This window comes from Gigantopelta aegis, chromosome 4, assembly GCF_016097555.1.
Source record: "Gigantopelta aegis isolate Gae_Host chromosome 4, Gae_host_genome, whole genome shotgun sequence".
Classification (NCBI taxonomy): domain Eukaryota; kingdom Metazoa; phylum Mollusca; class Gastropoda; order Neomphalida; family Peltospiridae; genus Gigantopelta; species Gigantopelta aegis.
This window is the reverse complement of record NC_054702.1, coordinates 34731990-34758693: the sequence shown is the minus strand read 5'-3', so window position 1 is coordinate 34758693 and position 26704 is coordinate 34731990. Positions and strand designations below refer to the sequence as shown.

The window sequence follows — 26704 nt, the reverse complement described above, 5'->3', positions numbered from 1 at the left end:
AGACATAAACAGGCTTTGTAAATTCGGTCCTACATGTCAAAATTACCAAATGTTTGACATCCAATAGCCAATGAAACTGTTTAACTTTGAATTATCTACTATGTGGAAAGAAATGCTTCATTGCAAGAAGATATGGTTACATCAGTTGTGTTCGGTACAACTGTAGACCTTTTTTCACATTAATTGTTACCTTAATGATACGTTGATCATCTTTGCCAGTGGAAAGTGCATATGAAAAATGTGTGCCCATGTGAAGGTAAAATTCTGCTATATAGTTGTACATTATTTTACATTGAAAGCTAAGAAAATTTAAACACTTTGTTTAGTTAATAACCACTTGTTAACTTTGATATTCTCAGGAATGTTGCAACATATCTGATGCTTTAATGACTATTAATGAATAAGTAGATGTATTGCTGTATACTATATCATAGCCACTCAAAGGAGATAACCTTTTAGATGTAAGTATATTATATATACAATAAACCGGATTCATATTGCAACACACTGCACCTTAGCGCATGTTCACAATGTTTAAATTTCAGGAATGACTGTTGGCATATGTAAAAAATAATGTGTCTTAAAATAATGTGTGCGTATAAATTGTGTTGGGTGCGAACGACGCAAAATTAATACGCAAGCAGATTTTTACCTGGTTTACAGTATATATATTCTGTTTCTGTTTTGCAGGATTGTTTACAAGGAGCAAAAAGAAGACGAAGAAAAAGAATCAGAATCGAAAAGTAGCAAGGTTGTATATTAGTGATGATTTTACCAACTTTTCATGTAAAGAAAACATTAATTTTGGACCTAATGGTTTATTGTTTATCTTAAAATATTTAAGGCTTATCGAGACAGTCCCAGTGGAGGGAGATCTTTTATACCCACCACTCACAGAATAGAACTGAACAAATTGCTGCCACATACCACATTATAGTTGAATGTAAATCCCACATTTGAAAAAAAAGAATTTGCTAGCTTGAATCCTCTAGCTTAATTCTTTTAAAACTAATTCTACTTGTACTCATAACAAAATAGAACTGCCTTTCACTTTCCCTTGGCCCATGCTTATAAAACTTTTAAGAGTTCAGACTCAATCTCTAATGTTGTCACACATACAATTTGTATGGCATTGCCATGACGTTCACATATCGGACTCTTATTATTAGTCTCGAGTCTAGACTCTAAAAGTTTTATAAGCACCAGGCCAGGTTTGATCATTTCTGGAATCATCTTTATTAACTACCATACTTTCTGATTTGTCCTACATTAAATCACTGTCATCACAGTTAATCAGTTGAAGTTTGTTTCTTATTTCAGACGTCCCCCAGTCTGACGTCTCCACCTATCAAGGCTTCCAGTATGACGCCAAGTCTGGGTGACTGGGAGTTCCCCTCTGGTAGCGACTCGACTGGCTGTACTGTCGACAACGTGCTACAACTTCTACAGCGGCTTTTTGCTATCAGCATGGAGCAAACCACAACTAACATGAGAAATGGTAAGCCTAAAATAATGATGGCAGTTAATGATCTTTATTTTCATGTTGTAGTCACTTAAAGTTATTCTATATAAGTCACCCAGACAATCTCATCCTCTTCCTCACCCTCTAAGAAAAAGGGGGTAAAATGAATTTTCTTAATTTCATGTTATGCTCAGTTGAAATTATTCTATACTTGATCAGAACACCCCCCCCCCCCCCCCCCCCAAAAAAAAGAAGAAGAAAGAAGCAATTCTTCAAAAAGCTTATTTTAAAGTTATCAATTTAGATAATACAGTGAAACCTCAAAAACCCAGACCCTCTGTAAACCAGAATTCCCTCAAAACTGGACATTGTTCTCTGTCCCTTTTAAAAATCAGTAAAGAACTTAACCTATCTAAACCGGATACCTCTTAAAACCGGATATTTATTTGATCCCGAGTGTGTCCAGTTTAGAGGGGTTTGACTGTATACTGATCTGCAATTTTTTACATTACATTGTTTATTAACATTATATTCTCATTATTTATTTTTGGATTTGCAGACAGTACTGAAGTTCAACTAAACATTCCATCTGATGAGTTTATCAGCAAGAAAATAACTAACAAGGTGGTGCAACAGATACAGGTGAGATCAACTGCTTTCACAGTACCCTGTCTTAGTATATTTAGCGAAAACATTTCAAGTATTAATTGATATTTTGTTACAAAATAACTGGGTATTGGAAGTTTAATAGATAATTTGGCGAAATTTTCTGCTGATCCAGAGCTAGCCCTGCAAAAACATGGCAAAGCATATTACATTTTGTCTTTCTTTTAGGATCCTTTGGTTCTGGCGAGCAGTGCATTGCCCGAATGGTGTGAACACATGACACGCTGGTGTCCCATGCTCTTCCCGTTTGATACCAGGCTTCTTTACTTTACCTGCACAGCATTTGGAACATCAAGGTGAGTGGTCATTTTAGCAAATAGGGGACAAATTTAGGAAACCTGTTTTTCTTAAACACCCTTTTTTAAGCATTGTAAATGTATGTAGTTGTTTGAAACATATTTTATTGTATATAATACACAAAAGGATTAGGCACAAGTTATTCAACTTACGAGGCCCTCTCCTAATGTATGTAGTTACACATATAGGACACACACAGGCTTTGTAAAATCAGACCATTATGTTTTAACCGTTTTGTTCATCTGTCTGCAACTAACTGCTTTAATTCATTAAGGCGTAATAAAAGTGTTGTTTCCCTAATTGTTTTTGTTGGTGATACATACAAACTGAACTTTTTAAGATATCTTTTAAACAGTCTTCAATGTTAAACTGTATATGCTATTTGAGAATTTTATAAAACCTTGAGCCTAGATTTTAAACCTGATATCTTCTTTATTTCTAGAGCCATAGTTTGGCTACAGAATAAGCGAGACGCTACCATTGAGAGGAACCGAGGACCTCTGCCACGTCGAGATGACGGCCATGAGTTCCGCGTGGGCCGACTCAAACACGAGCGGATCAAAGTGATGCGCAGTGAGCAGATGTTAGACTGGGCCATGCAGGTGATGAAACACCACAGCAAGAGAAAGGCTGTCCTTGAGGTAAGTGACTTACTTTCAATTTCATTTTAATCTTTGCATTCAATTACGATGTAGGGGTGTCATGTAGTTCAGTGATAGTCAGCCTGAGGTGCAGTGAGTTGTAGGATTTTTCACTTTCAATGGACTTGTTTTTTTAATCTTTCAAGTTTTCAAAATGTTAGAGAATCAAATCTAGATTTTAAAGTAATTAACATTTTTTAACTGTTCTTTTGTATCAAAGATTTTTATGGGGATGTTTTTTTTGTATAATGTATGTGTGTAGTAAGTAAATAAGCATTTAAAATTAAGACAATTTGCAGATTGTGGTTAGTAAAACCGTTGTGGAGCTTGACTATTGGTTTGAATAGTGAAAATACCAGTTAATGTCTTATTTTAAAGGTGGAAACATAAAGCTGTTATTTCAGTTGAGAAAAAGAAAAATATTTAAGTTTTTTTGATTATTTTGTTTCAGATTGAATTTGAAGGAGAGGAAGGGACTGGTTTGGGCCCCACGTTGGAATTCTATGCCCTAGTGGCAGCCGAGCTGCAGAGAAAGAGTCTCGGTGTTTGGATCTGTGATGACAATCTGACAAATGATCTCGAGAGGGAGGTAAGCTGTGTTACTGTATTTAAAAAGACATTTTGTACATGTATGGCCAGCTAGAGTATTATACTGACAAAATGTACATAATTACTGATACATCTTTAGACGAGATAATGCCAGTTTAAGCAGTTGGTTAAAAATGCATCATTTTTGAAAATTCTTAGTGTTTGTCATGTGCATTTTATGGAAAACAAAACAAAACCCAAAACCAAACTTGAGAAAGAAGGGTCAGTGACATTACTATACATTTAAGTATTGTCCGTTATTTCTTTTACATTCATCGTGGTATGAACGAAAAAAATCATCTGCAAACTGTGTGAATCGGCAAAGCTGTTCTCACATAAAAAAAAATTATTCATGTCCAGATGAATATAAAAGAGATAACAAACAATACTTATAATTAAATTTGAATCATACAGGCTAATAATAACATTAAAACGTCATACTTTATTTTGAATTATTTTTTATCCATAAGCAATAACGCTCAATAAGACAACTTGCCCATATAAAATGACGTCATTGATATGACGTTCCCTGACGACGTAATTTTTACATTTATTGAAAAATGAACAAACTCCCATTGCTATATCTGAACCAATGGGATGACATTACGTTTTAATGAATGTAACAGAAATTTAATTATTTAAACATAACAATAAAAATTATAGGAATTATATCTGTTTGTTGGTGGCATTGCAAGTTATAAAACTGTTAAAGCCACTGACCCTAGATTCCTGAAACACTGAATTTGCCAAAATGTACAAATTAAACACCACAATGTATATAATGTGTATTAAAGATGTAATGCTTAAAAGAAGGGACAATCAAGGCATTTGACCTGGTATGCATATTCAACAATATGTAATGCACATTATTGTGTAATATCAACAAGTATAATCGTATAGTTAATTAATAAAACAGTTAAATGTGATGGCTATTATATATAACGGGCGCAGCCATTTTGTATCATCCCAGTGAATTTTGTATCATCCCTCTGGCGAGCTGGTGGTTACGTAATACCTAACGTGTCACGTCAGGAATTAGTTTTCGAACTGAAGAAACAAAACATACCTGATTTTTGCGGATGCATCGCAATATTCTGTAATAATAGTCATCCCAGTAAGACAACAACAATTGTATATTATTAATACAAAAAAACCCACCATTGTCAAAGTGTTGAAATAACTATTATGGTTTGTACATAAATTAACCCACATACTGAAATAATAATCGGAGTGTTGTCTTAGTTAATTGGTCTTTTCTTCCCATGACCTGTGCCTGTGGTTCCTGATTGGCAGGTGTATATTTAGACGGTCCCCAGACACAGCATCGTAGAGGTCTAAAATTAACGAGCTACTCTCGATTCACTAATATCAAAACCTATATTAGCTCGGCCATTTACCTTTCGACCGACCGTTCAAAAATTGCGCCAAATTCCCTCAATCAAAATTGTGCATCCTTTTCTCTTTGGCATTTAACTGCTCCATTCAAATTCCATAGCACCACCACCACCCCCACCCGCCTGCTACCGATTTGATCGGGCTGCTGGTGCTCCCTTGTACCTGCCAGTGCAGGCGGTCCCTCCTCTCCCCTCCCTCCACCTTTCCTGTCATGGACGGAGGAGCCGGCCAAGGCCGGCTCTTGTGCCCACGACAGGCGTGCACTACAACAGCTTGTTCTGAATGTGCACGTAAAACCCTATGACATGACATGACATGACATGACATGACTGTCTAGACACACTAAAAATACGTGCCTCTTTTATTAAGATCACAGGGTATTGTGTGTTAACTGCACAGACACCCCTCTAATTGTAATCGATCAGCCGTCCTACTTTATTACTGTAAGTAATTCTGCAAAACCCTTGATTAAGTAGACTTCCCCATCTAAAATCACAAAACTGACCAATTACGTAGTCCCAAAGAAAAGAAAATTATCACTTGGGTATCGTGAGTGGTCGTTTTTGCTCGAACGTAGCATACCAATAGGCCTAATAATATGCATTTTTTTCTTTGGATTTAAAAAAAAAGAAAAATACTGTAACTCCATTTCGTTCTATTGATGCAAAGTAAAATACATGTATATTTAAATAGTTTATTATACTATCAAGTCATTTATGTTGTTTTACAAGTCAGGTTGATGAAAGCGAAGCACCTTGTAAATTAGAGCATTTGTTTACACTGTGCATAGGGCAGATGGACAGAGCTGACGTCACTTCGCCCCAAGCTATACCACCGAATGTCACAAAAACGAAACAAAATGGCTGCCCCCAGTTAGCAGGAATAATCATGGTTTTTTATTAATTCTAAAATTAAGCATTTTTCATTTGTTAAAGTGTCAGTATGTGTTGGTGGTCCGGGTATGCATCTTTCCAACACATAAATCTCTTGTTTGAGTTTACTCTACCGTTAACAATAAAAATTCTGTAATGGTTGAAATGTTTTACACTGTCAAATAACTGTCAGCCCTATGTTCAGCCAGCAAACATTTTGCTAATGTTCTTTAACTGTTTGATTAGTTCCCAACGTGGCCATTTGGTTTACTGTGAAATGCATAAACCAGTCTAGCCGACATTTTTCTGCTCGTCAGTCTGGCTGAACTCGGCCTCAGAGTTTTCAAAACATCTTGTTTTGTTTTCAACAGGTTGACATGGGTCACGGCGCGAGACCTCCTGGTTACTACGTCCAGCGAATGGGCGGCCTGTTCCCGGCGGCGCTCCCACAGGACACCTCCGACATGGAGCGGGTAGAGCAGCTGTTCTTCTTCATCGGCACGCTCCTCGCCAAGTGTCTGCAGGACGGCCGCCTCATAGACCTGCCCCTGTCCAGGCCCTTCCTCAAGCTCATGTGCATGGGGGAGGTGGGCTACAGCATGGCACAGCAGTACCATGACCTGTCGCACCGGGGCTTCGGCGGGATGCTCGAGTCGTGGCACAGCGAGAACAGCGACATGATCACCAGCATCGAGGAGCTGGAGAAGGAGATGAAGGTGGACCCGTCGCGGTCGCGCCAGTCGATGATGTCGCCATGGTACACAGGGATCCTCACCGAGGAGGACTTCGAGTTGTTCAACCCCCACCGGGCACTGTTCCTCAAACAGCTGAAGGAGCTATCCGCCAAGAAACAGAGGATTCTCAAGGACAAGACTCTGTCGGACGATCAGAAAAACATTCTCCTGGAGGAGCTGGCACTGCCCAATCCCTTGGATTCCATGTCGTCCATTAGACTCGAAGATCTAGGGTAGGCTGACTGCTGCACTATTATAATATTGCTCACTCTGTCTATTACCAAATTTCTAAATTTTATATAAAGTGGCTACAACATTTAGTCTGGCTAAACAAAATATTCCTTAAATAAAAAGGAAGTAATGTATAAATTTTAAAATTGGCTTAACCATTGTGATCCCTGTTGTAGTTCTTCCCACAGAGAACGCCTTTTTTAACACTATGGAACTTACTACAAGTTATTTATTTTTGAGCCGATTATTTTCTAAATTGCACACAAAACAATTTTACTTACCTTCTTACATCAAACCAAACTGAAATTAATTACCAAACAAAACGTGCAAGATTCATTCCAAACAAGTGCAGCTATTGTTTGTTTTCTTAAACTGGAAGTATTTGTTTGAAAATATAATACATGTGCAGTAACACGTACAAAATATATAATTGCAATATACCACTACACCATAAAAATATTACAGATCTCTAATCATTTGGTTTGCTTGCAAGTTTTTTGTGTCTGCAGGAAGTAACCAAGTGTTTTTTTTTAAATGATTACTTATGTATACATCAAATTGCTGAAAATTATGTGTTGATATATTCCTTCAAGTGCTGTTAGTATTGATTTTATTATAGGGTCTTAAAATATCATCTTAATCAATGAAAAAACTCACAAACTGTTAATATCACAAGTAGTATATTTCTCAATATTGGTCTATAGCATTATCATGTTATATTTCTTTTGAATTAATTTAAATCTCTTTTATTGCAGCTTAAGTTTCCAGTTTAATCCATCATCTCGAGTATATGGTTTCATGGGTTATGATCTCAAATATAACGGTGAAAATGAGGTAAGCAATTCCAGTTGTCATTTAATTAAAGATCGTAACACATGTTTATTTTGTTATTATTAATTATTAAAAAATATTACGACTTATTCAAAATATTATTGCCAGTGGTCATATTTCAGTGATATTGTAATATTTCCTATTACTTAGATTGAAACTTGTGGATCTGCATGACTTTTATATTGTGCTCTCGTGAATTATGTAGTAGAGTAAATATTAGTATTTACTCTCTTGAGAATGATTAACTGAGGTTTTCTTGTTTACAGGAAGTGAATATTGATAACATTGAAGAATATATTGAACTTGTGACAGACTTCTGTCTGAACACTGGTATCCAGAGACAGATGGAAGCATTCAGAGGTAACGTTGTTCAGAATTGTTTTTTGTGTGTATATTTATTGCCTTTTTACATAGACGATGGTATATGTTATCCTGTCTGAGAACATTCAGTTAAAATACCTTATTACCTGTCCTGTTTGTTTCTCATTCTCTGGAGCAAGTGTTACATTTACCATGCAGTAACCATTATCTAAATGGGGCGGGACGTAGTTCAGTGCTAAAGTGTTTGCCTGATGAGTGGTCGGTCTAGAATCGATCCCTGTTGGTGGGCCATTGGACTATTTTTCTTTCCAGCCAGTGCACCACGACTGGTATATCAAAAGCCGTGGTATGTGCTATCCTATCTGGGGTAGTGCATATAAAAGATCCCTTGCTACTAAAGAAAAAATGTAGCGGGTTTCCTCTCTAAGACTATATGTCAGAATTACCAAATGTTTAAAATCCAATAGCTGATGATAAATAAATCATTGTGCTCTAGTGGTGTTGTTAAACAAAACAAACTTTAACCATTGTCTAACCAGTGTGCTGGGGTGTCATTAAGCAAGCATTCCCTTGACCAGTACGTGGGCAATGTATTAAGATACAGTTTTTCCGTTTCAGATGGTTTTAATGCTGTATTTCCTATGGCTGATCATTAATAAATCAGTGTGCTCTAGTGGTGTTGTTAAACAAAACAAACTTTAACTATTGTCTAACCAGTGTGCTGGGGTGTCACTAAGCAAGCATTCCCGTGACTAATATGCACGTATTAAGATACAGTTTTTCCTGTTTCAGATGGTTTTAATACTGTATTTCCTATGGACGATGATTAATAAATCAGTGTGCTCTAGTGACGTCATTAAACAAAACAAACTTTAACCATTGTAGAACCACTGTGCTGGGGTGTCACTAAACCAGCATTCCCTTGACCAATATGTGGGTATTAAGATACAGTTTTTCCCTTTCAGATGGTTTTAATGCTGTATTTCCTATGGAAAAGCTTCACTCGTTCAGCCCCTCTGAGCTCGGCAGCATGCTGTGTGGAGAGCAGGCCCCGAAGTGGACCCGAGAGGATCTCAACAACTACACCGATCCCAAACTCGGCTACACCAGAGAGAGGTGCGTGTTGTAGTCGAACAACTTGTAGCAGTTTGAAATAATTCACAGACTTGGAGTATGTTTACATGCCCAACAGGTCTAGCTCTAGGTCCACAGAAACTTTTGCCAAATTAAAATAAAATTCGCAGTTGGCAAATTTAGCAAGTGCCAAAGCTAGCTAAGGTTTCAGGCATATTTGCAGAGAAACTTATTCTGAACACACCATAATAAATAGTTGCCTAAATGTTGTCGTGTGGCAGGATGTGGCCTAGTGGTTAAGCACTCACCTGATGCATGGTCGGTCTAGGATTGATTCTCATTGGGCTGTTTCTCATTCCAGCCAGTGCACCACGACTGGTATATCAAAGGCTGTGGTATATGCTATCCTGTTATAAAAGATCCCTTGCTACTAATGGAAAAATGTAGGTTTCTTCTCTAAGAATCTGTCAAAAGTAACAGATGTTTGACATCCAGTAGCTGATGATTAATAAATCAGTTTGCTTGAGTGGATTCATTAAACAAAACCAACTTTAAATTTAGATGTCAGATAATATAGTTCTTTGAATTTTTTTTTTTTAAGTGTTGTTTTATCTGTTGTTATCAGATTGAAATAATTAATTGAAAAAGCAAATCTGAACATATGGAATAGTGACATATAAGAGCCTAAAGCTTAATATCACTTCACAAAATTGGCAGTGTCATTGCAAATTTGTATTTCATAATTTAACAAGCATTTAAGCATTTAAAATAGTTTAGCTGTTCACATTGTAGAGCTCTTTAAACAGTGTGAAACCATTTTCATTAAACCAAAACATGAACTATTTTGAAACCAGTTGAGCAAAAATTTGCTCTATGAACATTTAAATCCCATTCAGTAAACATGCATTGCTTACTTGGAATTTTGACTAGTATAATGATAATGTAATGAAGACATCAGTCTTTAAATGATTTAAGTGTGAATGGCTTGAAACGATGATAAAATATATTCAGTTTTGAGAAAATTATTTTCAGATTGTTTTCATTGTGAACACAGCATATGTTATGGTGTGAACACAGCATATGTTATGGTGATGTCATAGGGTTTAGCGTGTACATTCAGAGTAAGCTGTTGTAGCACATGTCTGTCATGGGCGCAGGTGTTGACTTAAGCCGGCTTCTTCATCCAGGACGGGGTGGGACATAGTCCAGTGGTAAAGTGTTCGCTTGATGCGCGGTCGGTCTATGATTGATCCCCGTCAGTGGACCCATTGGGCTATTTCTCATTCCAGCCAGTGTTCCACAACTGTTGTAACAAAGGCTGTGGTATGTACTATCCTGTCTGTGGAATGGTGCATATAAAAGATCCCTTGCTGCTAATCGAAAAGAGTAGCCCATGAAGTGGTGACAGCGGGTTTCCTCTCTCAATATCTGTGTGGCCCTTAACCATATGTCTGACGCAATATAACCATAAATAAAATGTGTTAAGTGCGTCATTAAACAAAACATTTGCTTCCTTCGTCGAGGACAGGAGATATTAACTCAGACTCAGAAACTTGTTTTACATGCCTATATCCAATGAAGGTTCAGACATGTCTCTCTTGACCCGAGGGAGAACAGATCTTAACAGATCTATAGCTACTTGTATACTGTTTTTCTCCTTTCAGTCCTGGCTTCCAGAGATTCGTTAATGTTCTCCTCAGCCTCTCACCCGACGAAAGGAAGGGATTTCTCCAGTTCACAACTGGATGCTCATCTCTGCCGCCAGGGGGCCTTGCCAACTTGCATCCACGCCTTACAATTGTGAGAAAAGTTGACGGAAATGACAATAGCTACCCATCTGTGAACACGTGTGTGCACTACCTGAAACTGCCAGAGTATTCATCAGAAGAGATCTTGAAGGAAAAACTCCTTGCAGCCACCAAAGAGAAAGGCTTCCATTTGAATTGAAAACATGGAGCATTTAAATATTTATTTATTGACATTCGATGTACTATCTGTGACACAGTGGAATTTTTGTTCCATACTGCATACTTTAATTTTTGTTCAGGGTTAATGGAGAATCTTGACAGTAATTTCTAATGGTTGAGAAAACAAAAATTAACATTGAGTAAATAGTACTTGTGCAGACAATGACTTCATTTTGAAAAGAACTGGTAGAGACACGAGTGATAAAGACATATATATATATATAATGCGAATATATGTTTGGAGATTTGCTTGTTAGACATGACAAAGTAGGAAGGTTGTAATGGCCGGCAGTTATAGCCAGTTGGTACACTTCTGTTATAGTCAAACCTGTCACGATCAACCCCTTGGTAGTATCGAAACATGGGTCTGTTGTAAAAGGTACCTGTTTAATATACATCAACTTGGGACTATATATTAAATTTGTATAATAGTAAGGTAGCCTGTTAAAGACAAGTGGTTTGTAAATGGAGGTGTTGGCATGAGTAGTTTTTGGTTTTACGTTACCTGTTGTTGACTTTCACTGCCAGAAGATTAAAGACTATCATTGATGGTCAACAAGGTCAGCTGAAACATGTATTAATTCACTTTGTGTATTTGAAGTTTTCTGTTCTTCTTAAATTATGAACATTTAATTATCAAAGGATTCATAATTTTTTCGATTCCAGTAGTAAACTGAATAATACAATTAGATGAGTTATGCGATCAAGAAGAAACAGTTTTGTCAAATTTCATTCTACATGTTACTTTTAGTTAACTTTTTACTCTTTTTTTTTGTTGGCAACATTTCAGTGCAGGTTGTTCCTAGGTTTGCTTTGTAGAATAAACTTTATTTAGTAAAACATTTTGAAAAAATGCTTTTTAGTATTATGACTTTTGATTGGAAATATAATTCACTGAAAGTTGAAACAACTGGGGTTTTTTTTTTTTTTTTTAATAAAAAAATCATTGCATAAAAAATTTATTTAATGTAATTCCTGGTATTCAGTAGAAGATAATGCATTTGCAGTGGCATTAAAAACAAAATTGTTGCATTACTTTTTATTTAGTACAACTGATGCCAACATGTGCCCCAAAAACCTTTATATGTTTGTCCTGGTTCGCTTCATGCTTTACACATATTTTAAAGTCATAACTCAAATTATAGTCCATTCATGTATGCTTATTTTGTTTTGGCTTCTTTTTTTCTTTTCTTTTTTTTTGCAATGTGAATTCAGAAGTTCGGAATTTTGGATTGATTATTATTTTCAGATAATCTAGGAAGCTGTTAAAAAATGTTCACAGAAAACAAATGCAAAATGGAAAATGTTTAGTTTGCTAGTTTCTTTCTTCCAAAAGTTTGCTGGAAAAAAATTACAAGATTTTAATATGATGGTAATACTAGAAAGAAATATGTCCAACAATACTGGCAGAATGAGACAGGCCACTGAGGCTGGGTCGGGTCGGGTACGTTTTGAACATGCTCGTATGCCACTAGAGCTTCGAGCATGTCGGTCCCGAGGCCGATCTCTGAATAGGCAGAAGTCTGTTTTGGGATAGAAACTCACTGAGGCCAATGTTGATGAATATGACACTTTTCTTCTTTTTTTAAAATTGAGACTGGGATGGAAAGGTATGGATTTTTTTTTAATGTATACATATTTTAATCTAAGACTCCACTGTTAAGTCATAGCAGTTAATATTTAAGATTTAAAGACTGAGCAGATACCTTTGTTTTAGGATTTTTAATTCAGGATTTCCACATACAGTATTTGTACTTATGATTATGTTGTTATAATCCATGTTATGTTGGTGTCAGTGTTTTGTGCAAAAAAACGGATCCTCAAAACAGTGTAGGTGCTGACAGCTCTATGCATTTTCCCCCATTCTTGTGATATTTATTGGCAAGTGTTGTGTGAAAATGTATTTCATTTTGTATGTTCTAGTGCAACAACTTTGAATATTTGTTAGTTTTGTTGTGAATTGGAACATGAAAAACCCACATCTAGTTGTAAAAACCACTTTACGTTAGAATATTCACTGCGACATGTAAGAGTATGTAAACATTTGCACAGATTTATGACACTTACTATCAAAATGGTCCATATGAAATTGAAAATTCCACATCAAATCTAAAATGTTCATTAATATAGCTAGCCAACATTGCATTTTATGACATGTAAGTGGGAAAGGGGCAATAGTGTCATTGTTTTCTTCATAATAATCATATGGTATAATTACGATAATGGACTATAGAAAATATTAAATACCGGTAGGCCATCCTTCAGTAGTTGGACAGTGTGTTTGTATTATGTAAAATAACAAACGTTGAAATGATAATTACATTACGGCCTGCTCTTTACATTTTACAGTTAAAACAGACCATAAAAGGTGATTATAAAATGCAAAGATTTGCCACTGTTTAATGTACTTGCATCAAAAGAAATCTAAGCAATCTCTATTCTAAAGGCAGACAATAAAAGTAATTATTGTTCTGATGCACAACCATACAAATGACAAGTATGAAACCAAAGCCATCAGATGTTTTAACAGCAATACATTTTGATTTATTTATGTAATCAGATAGATAATTATGTATGTCTTACAGCAATGTATTCGCCAGAAAATATAACTAGTTGAATCTCAGCTAAACTGCATTTTGTCTCATTAAATTTGGTGACAGCTTTATTGACAATGAGATTGACAACTGTTTGGCTTTTCTTTTATTTAGATACTGGTATCTTAACAGGATTCGCCCTGCCCATTTCTAAATTGGCCAATTGCTAATTTTTATACAAAGTAGCCAAAATACTTAGTATTCAGCTAATAAATAGTCTTATTAAAATATTATTTTTTCAAACAAATACCCTACATATTTGAAAACTGGCTAAAACATATTCTTTCCAGTGTAATCCCTGCCTTAGATACAGGTGTATTGTTTTACAAATCGTTATGACATATAGTCCGTCCCACAGGGAATGCCTTTTTTCATGTTAATGAATTTACCACAAGTTATTTATTTGTGAGTCGATTGTTTTCTAAATTGCACGCAAAAATACTATTTTTTTGTTATTTCCAAAACTCTTTGACTTTTCTTCTTATGTCAAACCAAACTGAAATTATTTACAAAAAAATATTTTTGTAGGAGGATGGGACGGACTATAGGTAGCACCAACAGACAGTGTTGTTTCCAGTCAGTTCTTATAATCTGACTAAAACAGCTTAATTTGTAACATCTGGAAGATGTTTATAGTAATTGCAAATCAGGGCTGCTTTTCAAGACAGAATTTTCCCCCCCACTAGCACCAACTAACAAATTAACTGGTTCTCATCCTGTCACATGCATTTATCATCAAGTGCAAAAACAGGCTTTTGATTATTTCTTAACAGACTCTGCACACATGGTAGTTATCAGTGTTTTCACTCCAATTGCCAGATAGCAGAACATACATTTAGAATACATCTTCTCAATACATATATTCCGTTTTCCCATGAAACATGTGACAAGTTACATCTAATTGAATCTTATTTAAAAGCCTTTAAAGTTTTCCCACTAATTTAATAAAATGACCTGAACAAACACTTGCTCTCATATATTATACCTCTTATCATAAAACTTTATAAAAATAACTGCAACACACCCTCAATAAATTATCTAGAACTGTATATGTATATATATATATATATATATATATATATATATATATATATATATATGAATGCAGTCAGTCCATTCCTGAATACCTATTGACAATAAAACGAAACCTTTATTTCTACATTTATAATTTGAAACGAACACAAATTCATTGTAACCGTGGTGTTCTTATGTGTAGTAGATACAGTGGAGTTTGTTTAGATAGACTGTCCCATAGGACAGGAGAGACAAAGTATACTAATTGAGTGTACCATCTTTGAGCATGCTGTATATTGTTGAATTAAACAGATCACCTCAGTTGTGTTGTGAAAAAGTGAGAATGATGTGAGATATTTGTTGGTGTAAACAGAAATAAAGTAATTAAATGCTCTTCTGTCTTAGTCTTTTATAATTGTGAATGTCAAGTTACGTTTTTGTTCATTTGGTCGTGGATGCAAAATACATGTATACAAAATATAAGTAATAATTTATTTTGTAATGTTAAAAAAGTTTTAACTAAATAGTTTTATATTGAAAGCATAATTAATCGATTACTAATTTTCAAGCTTATATGCATTTAAGGTTCAAGCACGCTGTCCTTGGCACACACCTCATCTATCTGGGTTGTCTGTCCAGGATAGTGGGTACGTGATGGAGAAATTGGTGGAGTGGCCTTACACCAACCCACCGAGTAATTAAAACTCGCTCTGGGTGGGAGCCAGCACTGAGCTGCGAACCCAGTACCTACCAACCTCAAGTCTGATGGCTTAACAACTGCACTACCGAGGCCGGTAAAGCTTGATGTAATTTGGCATTTTGTTACTTTGTTTAGGAAACATGATCCAACTTAATTATTTGCTGCTATATTGGAGTAGCTTGTATACCATCAGCAAAGTTCCTCTTTACCACGACCATTGGTTGAGATAACAATACGTTAAACACCAAATAACCGTGGTTTAAAATGTACTTTGTGCCAAAACCAATGTTGATATGGTTTTAATGAATATCAAGTATGTTACAGCAGATATTGTTCCAGATTATGAAACCAGTTTAAAACAAAGTATGAACATATAAACCAAATTACTATATGTGTGTGATATAGAGAATAATACACGAGTGGCTGTATGATACCATATATCTTAAAAGTTGTTTTAAAATGTATCTAATGAGCGAAAGCGAGTTTCATACGTTTTTAAACAAGTTGTAAGATAAATGGTATCTAATGAACACAAATATAGAGAATACTATTCTATTTCTTGCACCGGTAAAAACCAGGTTTTATGCAAATTTTAACATCTTTTTCGACTAAAAGTTATTTACAGCCTTTGTACTTGTAGCTAACTTATGTATAACAGACAAATGATTGGGTCAGGTTAACTATACATCCATGTAATCAATTTCGATCAGGTTGTTTTTTCATTGGATGTATGGCATTGGTGACTTGGTCATCACCTAGGAGCAGCCAGTCGTATATCTTGAAATTAACTCACATACATGTGTAAACAAGTACGTGTCAACAAATGAATAATGTTCTCACCAACAGGTGTGTAAGAAATATTTATTCACTTGCATGTATTGTTAATTTGTTACGAGTACCTCGATTCCTCCATCCAGCCAGTGCACCACGACTGGTGTATCAAAGGCTGTGGTATGTACTACCCTGTCTGTGGGATGGTGCATATAAAAGATCCTGTGCTGCTAATCGGAAAGAGTAGCCCATGAAGTGGCGACAGTGGGTTTCCTCTCAATATCTGTGTGGTCCTTAACCATACCGGTATGTCTGGCACCACATATCCGTAAATAAATGTGTTGAGTGCGTCATTAAATAAAACATTTCTTTCACTGTTTCCTCAAGATTTTGAAGGTCAGTTTGGGGAGAAAAACAAAGACCACCTCAATACAAGATTGCATAGTGCAAGAACATAGACAAGATCAAGACTTGTAGTTGTTAAACCATTTAGTATTATGCATTTTATTTCATTTCATCATAATCTAGTGGAACAAATACGTTTCTTATAATCTGTACATTGTTTGTAATATTTTTAAAACAAAATATACCGGTAATTTAAACATTTAAAATAAAGGCTGGTGTAAACACTATTAAGGGTAACTAAATGCATTTTAATTCCCTCCCCTGATGCCCACCCTTCCTTACCCTACCCCCCAAAAAAAACATTTGACAAAACACAAATGATAACAACTAATAAACAAAAGTCATCAACAACAACAAAAGAAACCTCCAAAATATACCTGTTATTTAAAGTAAACAAATGCATTAAGTTTACACTAGTATATAAATTATTTTTAGAAATAAGTCACATATCACCAATTTGGCTACTAAATATTAAAAAATAAAACTCTTAAACTACAACAGTACTTTTACTACTACTAAACTTAGACAAATAGTACTTCATGCCGTGAGTTTGTTTTCTGTAGAAATCTAAATAATCTGAATTACGATACTGAAAATGTGTGCACTGGTAAACACCATTTCCTTTTGACACCCACAACTAGTTACATTCCCATAATTTAACCATGTTTAATTTCAGTTCAATTGGTAGAAATTCTGTACTTTTTTATATATTAAAGTGTTTCTAGTGAGCTAGAGAACCTACAGCAAGTGATGTTATAGTTACTTCCCTTCATATGATTTATAAAAACTAGTTTGATTTTATACAGCACATAAGGCAGCCCTCATTCAAAGATTAATTGTTGTCACTCGAGTTGTAATCAGTTCAGTTTTAAGATTTTATTATTCTGTTCTTTTTTTATATATATTTATCCAGCAATCACTGTATACATTGGCAAGATATGATGATTAGATAAATCCTTATTTTCGGTCACAAACCAAAAATATAGGTTACATGACATAAGCCCGACTCGACTCGAGTATTTCAGAGTAGATTTTCAATAAACATACTCTTTAAATAATTTGTTGAAATACAGTAAATACAAATAACGTTTAGTTTTGCAAAGACAATACAAATCTTATATATTTATTTATGAATTAGAGTTTAGAAACGCTTTTTCAATGTGACAGAATGTAGCTACCTTCTTACAAATAATCGACGTCATGTATCTTGTATGATGTCATAGGGCAAAAGCCTTGCTAGGTTGACAATACTCGATTTGCGTACACAAAACTGGAATAAATAATGATTTTCCGAATATTCTTGAAGGATTGCAGAATAAAAGAAATAACTGGTTACTGTCTTAAGATATCGGCTTTATCCTGCTCAGGTTGAATGGCGATCCTCATTGGTGTACCCACTGGGCCATTTCTCGTTCCACCCAGTACTCCACACCTGGTATAACAAAGGCCGTGGTATGTACTATCCTGTCTTTGGGATGGTGCATATAAAAGATCACTTGCTGCTAATCAAAACGAGTATCTCAATATCTGTGCAGTCCTTTACCATATGTCTGATGCCATATATAACTGTAAATAAAATGTGTTGAGTGTGTCGTTAAATAAAACATTTCCTTCCTTCTTTTTCATCAGTGGTAAAAAAATTAACATTTTCTTTTTCCCACTTTTTTAATTTTTTTATTTGAAAAAAAAATGTCTTGCTATTCTTAAACTTTGTTAGCATACAATACAATTTCAAGCAAGAAATTATTTTGCAAAGATATTTGAAAAACTACAAATATTTTGAATGGAAACAATTATGGAACTATAAACAGGCAAAACAAATAAATAAACACTTGACCCACTTTATGCATATAGTTTAGGAAGTAATTTATGTAAAAAGCTGTACATTTTACATAGAAAATAATAAACATACACTTATGTACAAGTATAATGATTATATAATATATGCTGAATACAATTGGCACATTGATCCCTAATTATGAGACCCATGCTTATAAAACAATTTAAGAGTCTGGCCTCAAACTGACAACAGTTTGCATGACTCTTGGATAATTTCATAAACACAGATTCAAAACAGCCAACCGAAGAAACCTTTTTTCTTTGGTGACCGTCCTTCTTTCAGCGATTCAGTTTCGTCGTAGGCAGGGTTAACATACCCAGTCTCCACAGTTCTCGACAGTCCTGGCACAGAAACTGTGCCTGTATATGGCAGTGTGTCGTCACTACTACAAGTTCTACCCCATTTCATCGTGACTGCCGACTCGGCAGTATTATTACACGGAGAAGGATGAAAATTTTGTTCCAGTGTTTTTATGTCGGGATGGGCAGACGTATCCTGTGAGGTCAAAGTCACTTCCAGCACATCCTCTGGAGGAATCACCTTCGCCTTCAGACACATAGTGTCGTCTTTGAAGTTGTCCTTTGTTTCACAGAACGCTGGCATGAACAAGTCTTCATCGTGGACTGTTCCTTGTTTAACCAGTGCCCTGACACAGAGCTCCACTGGAGCCTTCTTCTGCATGTTGTTAACACCATTGGCACACTCAGAGTCTGCATCATTCCAGTTGATTTTCTGAGTTGCCTTGCGATGTAGGTAGTTGTAATCAATGTTATTCTGTGGTACCATTGCAATTTTTTTCCTGAAATAACAATGTAGTACAAATTAAAAAATAAATTTTACTAGTTAATAATGTATATGCACATATCTTATTGTGTAATAAATAGAAAGATTGCTTGGCACTGACAGAATAACAAAAATGTGTGACACCCCTGACACATTGTTTAATCAGCTCTATTATGTTTTTTTACCACATAATTAGTTAATCTGCAATAACTGCTATTCCAGAATGTATTACATTCGATGGGGGTGAGAGACATGATAGAATTTCTTTTTAATATACCCCCCACTGACACAGTAGAAATTGTATTTAGACATAAGGGGAGGGGGAAATGTGGCAAATCCACCAGGTATAAAAGAAGGAAGGAATGGTTTATTTAATGATGTACTCAACACATTTTTATCACATCAGACATCTGGTTAAGGACCATTTGACATCTGGTAATTTTGATATAGTCTTAGAGATGAAACCTGCTACATTTTTTCATTAGTAGCAAGGGATCTTTTTATATGTACCACCCCACAGACAGGATAGCACATACCATTACCTTTGATATACCAGTCATGGTGTACTGGCTGGAATGAGAAATAACTCAATGAGCCCAACAACTGGATTTGATCCCATACCGACCATTCATTAAGCGATATAGGACCACACAGATAATGAGAGAAGAAAACCACTGCATTTATGCAATGGGCTACTCATTCCGATTAGCAGCAAGAAACCTTTTATATGCAGCATCCCACAGACAGGACAGTACATTCCTAGACCGACTGCACATCCAAGTGAGTGCTTTACCCCTGGGCTACGTACTATGCCAGGCACAAAAGAATGATTAATGTGTTTCGCACTGTCTCTAACCTTAATTACTTCTGGAACATCCTATGTTTTTAATGTACTACACAGACTGTTTTGACTGGCCAAATAAAAGGTCATCTCGTCATGAGATAACATTGGCCCAGCTCATATTTGCTAATAGAATAGCATGAACCATGAAATTTGAATTATGAATCATGAATCACTGGTTGGACTGAGAAATAACACAAAAGGTTCTCTAAAAAGAATCAATCACATTTACATGAAGAAGCTCTACTACTAAGCTACTTGAAACTCCAAATTATTGGATAATTATAACTATAACAAAATATTGGCCACGTACCACACAAAACGTCAACAAAAAGAAATAAATATGTGTTTAAAGACATCTCATTGCAATTCAAACTATTGATAATGGGTATTTAACAATATTATTATGTTGACACCTCCTCAAAAAAAAAGAGATTGAGAATAACTAGTTAATGACATAGGATATCTGCTTTATCCTGTGAAGGTAAAAATGGGAAATTTTGCAAGGCTCTGCCGAGATGAATTTCTCATTCAGCCCGAACAGGATAAAGCAGATATCTGACGTCATTAACTAGTTATTATCTTTATCCTGCAGACCATAACAATTAAGGGGAAAAGCTAATATTTCTGTTATTTCAGCCACATTGTACGATGACCTAGAGGTCAAATGAGTGATTTTGTAATGTAGCTATTTGTGTGATGTCACGAGTGACGTCAAAAGTCATATCCTGTTAGTAGCAAGATATGACTGTTTTATCCGTCATCATATTCAGTCAATAGAAACAGTGGTTGCAGGATAAAAGAATATAAACCAGTTGCCACCATATAGGCTACTTTTTTTTTATCAAAAAGCATGAAGAGTTCATTTATATTAATTTTCCCAAAGAAAAGACAGCACATTCCATGGCATTGGTTGGGATGAGGAAAATTCAAATTCCTACAGTCCATTATATTTCAGGTGAGCCCACAGTGGCCTGTAGTGATCTTTACAGCACTTCAACAAGCCTATCTACATAAAAAGGGTCCAACAAACTGACAACCCCTTGCCTCAGGTGAAAAATGGATGTGTAAAGTTCAACGAATTATGTAAAAAAAAGCTTACTATGCACTGTGTAGACATCTGGTATTACAAATTACTCCTTGATACAAACGTACCTCCCAGCAACTACATCTGCCTGGCACCCCGCCAGTACAGACTTAGAAAACAAACTGCAAATTTAATGCCAATTTCAAAATGTTGTTAGTCAAAACTTATTTCCAATTATCCATTTCACCTATTTTTCAAGGTTGCATAGTACCAAAGAAGAGAGTTTCATGTCAAAGTTCGACGTGCATCGTCAAATATTTACGTAGTAAAAGCAGCTGTGGGTATGATTGGTAGTAATATGTGACATTGATTATTTGTGCAAATACTATTATCCATTGACAATAAATAAATACATTTTATTTGTTATACAGTTGTTATGCAGTATATATATACCAGAGGTTGAAACTAATGCGGGGTACCCCCAAAAATGGAATAGTTGCTATTAAAAACATTAATTAAATCTTTTAAATGATACATGACCCCCCATTTTCTTGCAGGTAGGTTAAATGTGAGGTGCCACACTTTCTATTGCTGTAGTTCCTGGGTGTGTTAAACGCTGCTTATATCAGTTTTATTAGTAAACGTTAACATTATCGGCAATAGGAATTGATTTGGTCTATTAGAACCTTCAATACTCGTCAATTTAAATTTGTTAACAAATTAATTAAAACCCATGAACTGGTGTTTTTAAACTGATACATTTTTATTAGCATTTCAAGAATTTAGCAAAAGTCAAGACTTGATAGATCTGTACTGAACTGACCCCCAACGTCATACTGGTTAAAAACCATTTTATAATACCGGTACATGTCCACAACTAATTTTTTTTATCTCCTATGTTCAAGGGCCATAATTCCATGGAAAAATAGATAAAACGCCATGAAAGTCAAACTTTATCTTAACAGTACGTAATAAAGCTATACACAAAATTTCAGCTCAATATCTCATGGCATTGTGAAAAAATATCCGGAAAACTATATGTGGGGCAGGCAGACGGGACAGAGATAAAACCTTAGTCCCGTCTGGTTGGAGTGGTATAGGACTAATAGAACTATTCCCCCAACCCTAACCCCCATAAATAATGTGTGACAGGATGCCAGGCAGCTGTAGTAGCTGGAAGGTGAGTGAGTATCGAGGAGAATTTGTTTATCCCAGCGGGATCCTGTTTGTATTTTCACTTGGATGAGCATGTTACTACTATGAACCAGATCCCGCTCTAAACGCAACAAATGACTACTTACTTATGTGTTTTGTGCCATATGTAAAACATTATGGTGCAGACCAGCATGATTGCAGCCAATGATAAAACAAACCCAGGCCCAATCCACTGATATGCAACGGCTGAGGATTCTGAAATAAAGACAAGACAAATCATGAATATGACAACACCTCAGTACCACACTCTTCAGGAGGATTACAGGGCAAAGATACTTCTAGTAACAGTCAGAATTAAATTATTTATTTTTGTGAAAAATATTTACTGAATAAGTAAAACCGATTATATAGCTCACAAAACCTATATATACATGTACATGTAAAATACGAGACATTTCAAAACACATTAAATACATCAGTATTAATGGCATATGCACTAAATACATTTGTTAAGTAAATAATAATACACTATTCATCTAATAAGCTAATATTATTTAAGTTATAAGTGATGTACCATGCAGTAGATTAAAATTATCTGATCATGCATTTTATTGTTATTGCATTTGATTTTAACAACCAACTTTATTCTGTTCTACATGTCACCTTTAATAAAATAAAAAAATTCAAGAAGGCTGCAATCCATGGCATTCTATTTCCAGATAAGAATCATTATAGGTGTGGTGTTTATGATTGTTATTCTACTCCAAGCTGGGACATACACACAAAAAATTGCACCAAAATGCAAGACTGATAGCAACCAGCAGTTTTGCACTGTAATCTAAAGCATGCCACATGTAAGGTGTTTACAAATATGCACTGTGCTAAATAAAACATGGGCTGCTGCAATGGTAAAGTTAAAACCACTGCCGAATATTGCAGTGGAATGCTACAAGTGGTTTTGCCTTTTATACAATTGTTTTTCAAGTGGATTGTTTGGCAACCTAATGATCAAAGCTGGAACAAATCCCAAAATAATGGAATAAATTATATTATCCCTAAAAAGCTGTAATTTTATTATAATCTGAAAACTGTTTTAATTTGCATGCTTAATAATCACAGCTGGAACAAATCCCAAACTACTGGTTTAAAGCATGTTACCGGGTATCACTGAGAAGCTGTAATTTGGTTATAATATGGAAACTGTTTTAATTTGCATGCTGAATGTTTTATTAAAAATCAGGGTCAACAGAAAAAACCCATTAAAATTCTAAATGATTCAGAATGCATCTACCATTAAACAACTTAAAATTTTGTTATTTGTCTAAAAGTTATTTATTTCTTGGTTTTTAGCTTGTTTGAGGGGCTAGCGCTTCCCATCCCTGAAATTTCAAAATTAACTCCATTGAGCGTGGAATACTACTCTACAAACTCTTTCATAAACAAAGGTTCTCTCCCCCCCCCCCCCACCCAGCCTTTCCCTTGATCCCATCTTCTCTCTGTTCCTGTCTGTCTCTCCCGTAACATCCTATATATTCTTGGAATAAGATCAAATGTTCTTGGATAAAGACCAATGCAATTGTAATTTTATATGTTCCTGCAGTTATACAAAATACTAATTTTCACACCACACGGTTCTACAGCAGTTTTGGCATTCATCCTAATGCAAAATAGTCTTTTAGGAGTGAGTGTGTGTAGTGGGGGGGGGGGGGGGGTGGGGAGAGAGAAAGAGGTGTCAAGCTCACTCCTTGCTCCAAGTAATTTTTTTTTTTTTTTAAATATATTTGCCAAGGGTGCATGACCCAACCTCACTAAAACTCTGCTTGCTGCCATCTAGATCCCCAACTGCATACATGCCTAATTTTATATATTTACAGCAATATGCTTGAAACCTTCCTTTTAATTTTATCAGGGCTGTTCAAGAATTAATCAATAGTGGAGGGCAGGTAATTCTTTTTACATACTCACCATCCATAAAATGAACAAAGTACAGTACAGGTATGCCAAAACCAATGGCATAGCGTGGGTTGCCAGTGCCCGGGGCAAGGAAAGTACTGCACCCCCTAACCAGTGGACCGTTAGCACTCCCAGAGTCCCTTCTACCAGTCCAGAATTTTGTGCCCAGGGCAACTGCCCTGGTGGCCCTGCCCATGCTACGACACTGGCCAAAAGGGAGGGGTGGGGTGGGATACACAGCAAACACACCAGACACAACCAAAATAATGGTGCCTCCCTCCTGTCCCCAAATGATCAATTCAGGAACAGTCCTTAGTTGTTTATTGTGGACTGATATTTTCCTGATTGGTGCCCTGAAGCCAGACGACAAGTTGAGGTGCACTAGATCACCCTACAGGTTGCACTATACCAATTAATTTCCGGCTGGGTCGAAGTTCGAGGTGTACCGAACTTTTGATAGAGAAGTTAACACCACAAGTCCTGTGATTGGTTATAAATGTGAGTGTGTTGGTTGTAAAAAAAAAATTTCATCTGGGCTAAAAATTTATGCAATTTTATTTGATGTAGTACCACCGTGTCAAGTAGCCTTGTGCTTGGAACATGTATGGGGTACCTGTAAAAAAAAGTACTAAAATTTTGTGCGAAACTAGGGGTGTTGCAGAAACATCTGGTTATACCGAAAATGAGCCATGAAAGGTACCATTTTCTGCAGTTAATACTTTGAGGTAGGGGTTGTAGTACTGATATTTATGGGTCACAGTTTGGTTGATATATTGCATATAGTGTTTTTAAACACAAACGTTAACATGGTCGCCTATGGGATTTGAATTGGTATAGTCCAACCTACAGTCCATTAGTGGAAGAACTGAAGCACCGAAACACGGCACTGACAGCCTGGCACTCTGAAGTTACACGGTTGGTTTATCTGAAACATATCTACACATGCCAGTCGTCATCTGCTGTCTGCTTCAATGGCTCACTGTCATACAGTAAGTAATACAACTAGTGTAAGACTCTAACATATTCACTTTAGTACTGTAAAGTGGTTTTGTGGCTGATGACAAACTGCGGCATAGAAGTGTAGCAAGTATACTAAGAAAATATTTTTAACAATTTGGTAAATGTGCTTAAATAAAAGAAAACTGGATTTGATTGATACATCATTTGTCAGTAGAAGTAAACAGAGATTTTCAATAGAAAATGAAATGTGTAATTGTCACGTCACAGAATGTAGCTTACTTTTAAAGTACAGTGCAGTAGTACCACATTTCTAAAAGACAATTATCTTTATACAGGAACAAATCACAACAGATAAAAAAAGAGTTACCAATCACCAACAGTCACACACTACAATGCAAGTTGTGCAGGCGACAGTAATAGTATTCTCCCCCAAATGGACCAATTTTTTTTTTTTTTTAAATGTCAGGGTGGGGGATGGCAACTCCCTTTTGTGTCCTGTATAGTAGTCACATGTGCTACCCAGTTTATATATATGATATAAAAGAATATTAAGGTGGCCTGACAAGACAGGTTACTGTTTACTAGAGGTGTTTTCTTGAGCAGGTTTGATTGTACATTTATATTCAACTGAACAGCAGCAAACTTTAGTGTTAGTGGAAGTTTGTTTCTGTATTTAAAGGGACATTCCTGAGTTTGCTGTATTGTAAAATGTTTCCGACTACTAAAATATTTCTACAATTAAACTTACATATTAAATATATTTTCTTGTTTAGAATATTCAATGTGTTTCTGGTCGTCTTAATATTTGTAAGAAGCCCAAACTGGATTTTGTTTTCAAATAATTTCATACGTATGAAAAAACAATATTTTAGGAAATAAAATGAAATTTATGCTAGTACAAATATTAGAACGATCAGAAACACGTTTAAATACAGCCACTAATATGTTATACAGGAAAATATATTTGATGTTATTACAATCGTTAAAAAGTCTCTGTTAGTCAATATTATCTTAAAAATTGCAGCAAACTCAGGAATGTCCCTTTAACAAAAGTTTCAAACTGATTTTTGGACATTTGATGTGTGGCATAACAGTAGTCAAATTAAAAATACTACCTCATCGCAAACTTGGTTTGTTTAAAATGCATTTTTAATGTCACTGTAGTATAACAATGTCATAGGATTAATAGATAACTGACCTGTTAATTATAATATAATTTATGTAACCAAAAAATTGTGTTCCTAGATAAAAATAATGAGAATAACTTCCGGTTACCTAATATTTTACTGTCCCTTGTCCAACACCAATTCTTTATTAGTATCATATTTTATCTTTCAACTTTCTTGTAGCTATTCAGTTTTAATAAGACTTCTGGACAAAGAAAAACCCTGGTCCAAATCTCCTGCATGTTACAAGATCTGCACTGAATTATTGATGCAGTGTGTTTTATACATCCACGGAAGCAATTAGGACGGATGAAATTTAAGACAGATGGGCCCACAATTTACAAGCCATCTTCATATTTTATTCAGCAACCAGCCCAAGATTTTAAAATTGCAGTAAGATTGCAATTATCTTATCA

At 35.5% G+C, this 26704-nt stretch overlaps 2 protein-coding genes across 7 annotated transcripts in view; one reads left to right on the top strand and one right to left on the bottom strand.

Moving 5' to 3' along the window:
- The window catches only part of LOC121370451 (E3 ubiquitin-protein ligase HECTD1-like), a 63683-nt gene extending 48603 nt beyond the window's left edge, over nucleotides 1-15080 (top strand). For all 3 annotated transcript variants that reach the window (XM_041495686.1, XM_041495687.1, XM_041495685.1), the window contains 11 exons: nucleotides 691-751; nucleotides 1321-1498; nucleotides 2022-2104; nucleotides 2297-2424; nucleotides 2868-3066; nucleotides 3518-3655; nucleotides 6293-6888; nucleotides 7642-7720; nucleotides 7984-8077; nucleotides 9004-9154; nucleotides 10777-15080. In XM_041495686.1, coding sequence (XP_041351620.1) covers nucleotides 691-751; nucleotides 1321-1498; nucleotides 2022-2104; nucleotides 2297-2424; nucleotides 2868-3066; nucleotides 3518-3655; nucleotides 6293-6888; nucleotides 7642-7720; nucleotides 7984-8077; nucleotides 9004-9154; nucleotides 10777-11059 — 1990 coding nt within the window. In that variant the 3' untranslated portion in view covers nucleotides 11060-15080. The remainder of the gene's footprint in view (nucleotides 1-690; nucleotides 752-1320; nucleotides 1499-2021; nucleotides 2105-2296; nucleotides 2425-2867; nucleotides 3067-3517; nucleotides 3656-6292; nucleotides 6889-7641; nucleotides 7721-7983; nucleotides 8078-9003; nucleotides 9155-10776) is intronic.
- A 3064-nt stretch (nucleotides 15081-18144) lies between these two features.
- LOC121370450 overlaps nucleotides 18145-26704 on the bottom strand; it is a 46945-nt gene continuing 38385 nt past the window's right edge. For all 4 annotated transcript variants that reach the window (XM_041495681.1, XM_041495684.1, XM_041495683.1 and 1 more), the window contains 2 exons: nucleotides 22356-22464; nucleotides 18145-19202 (listed from right to left, as the gene is read on the bottom strand). In XM_041495681.1, the coding sequence (XP_041351615.1) occupies nucleotides 18632-19202; nucleotides 22356-22464 (680 nt within the window). In that variant the 3' untranslated portion in view covers nucleotides 18145-18631. The remainder of the gene's footprint in view (nucleotides 19203-22355; nucleotides 22465-26704) is intronic.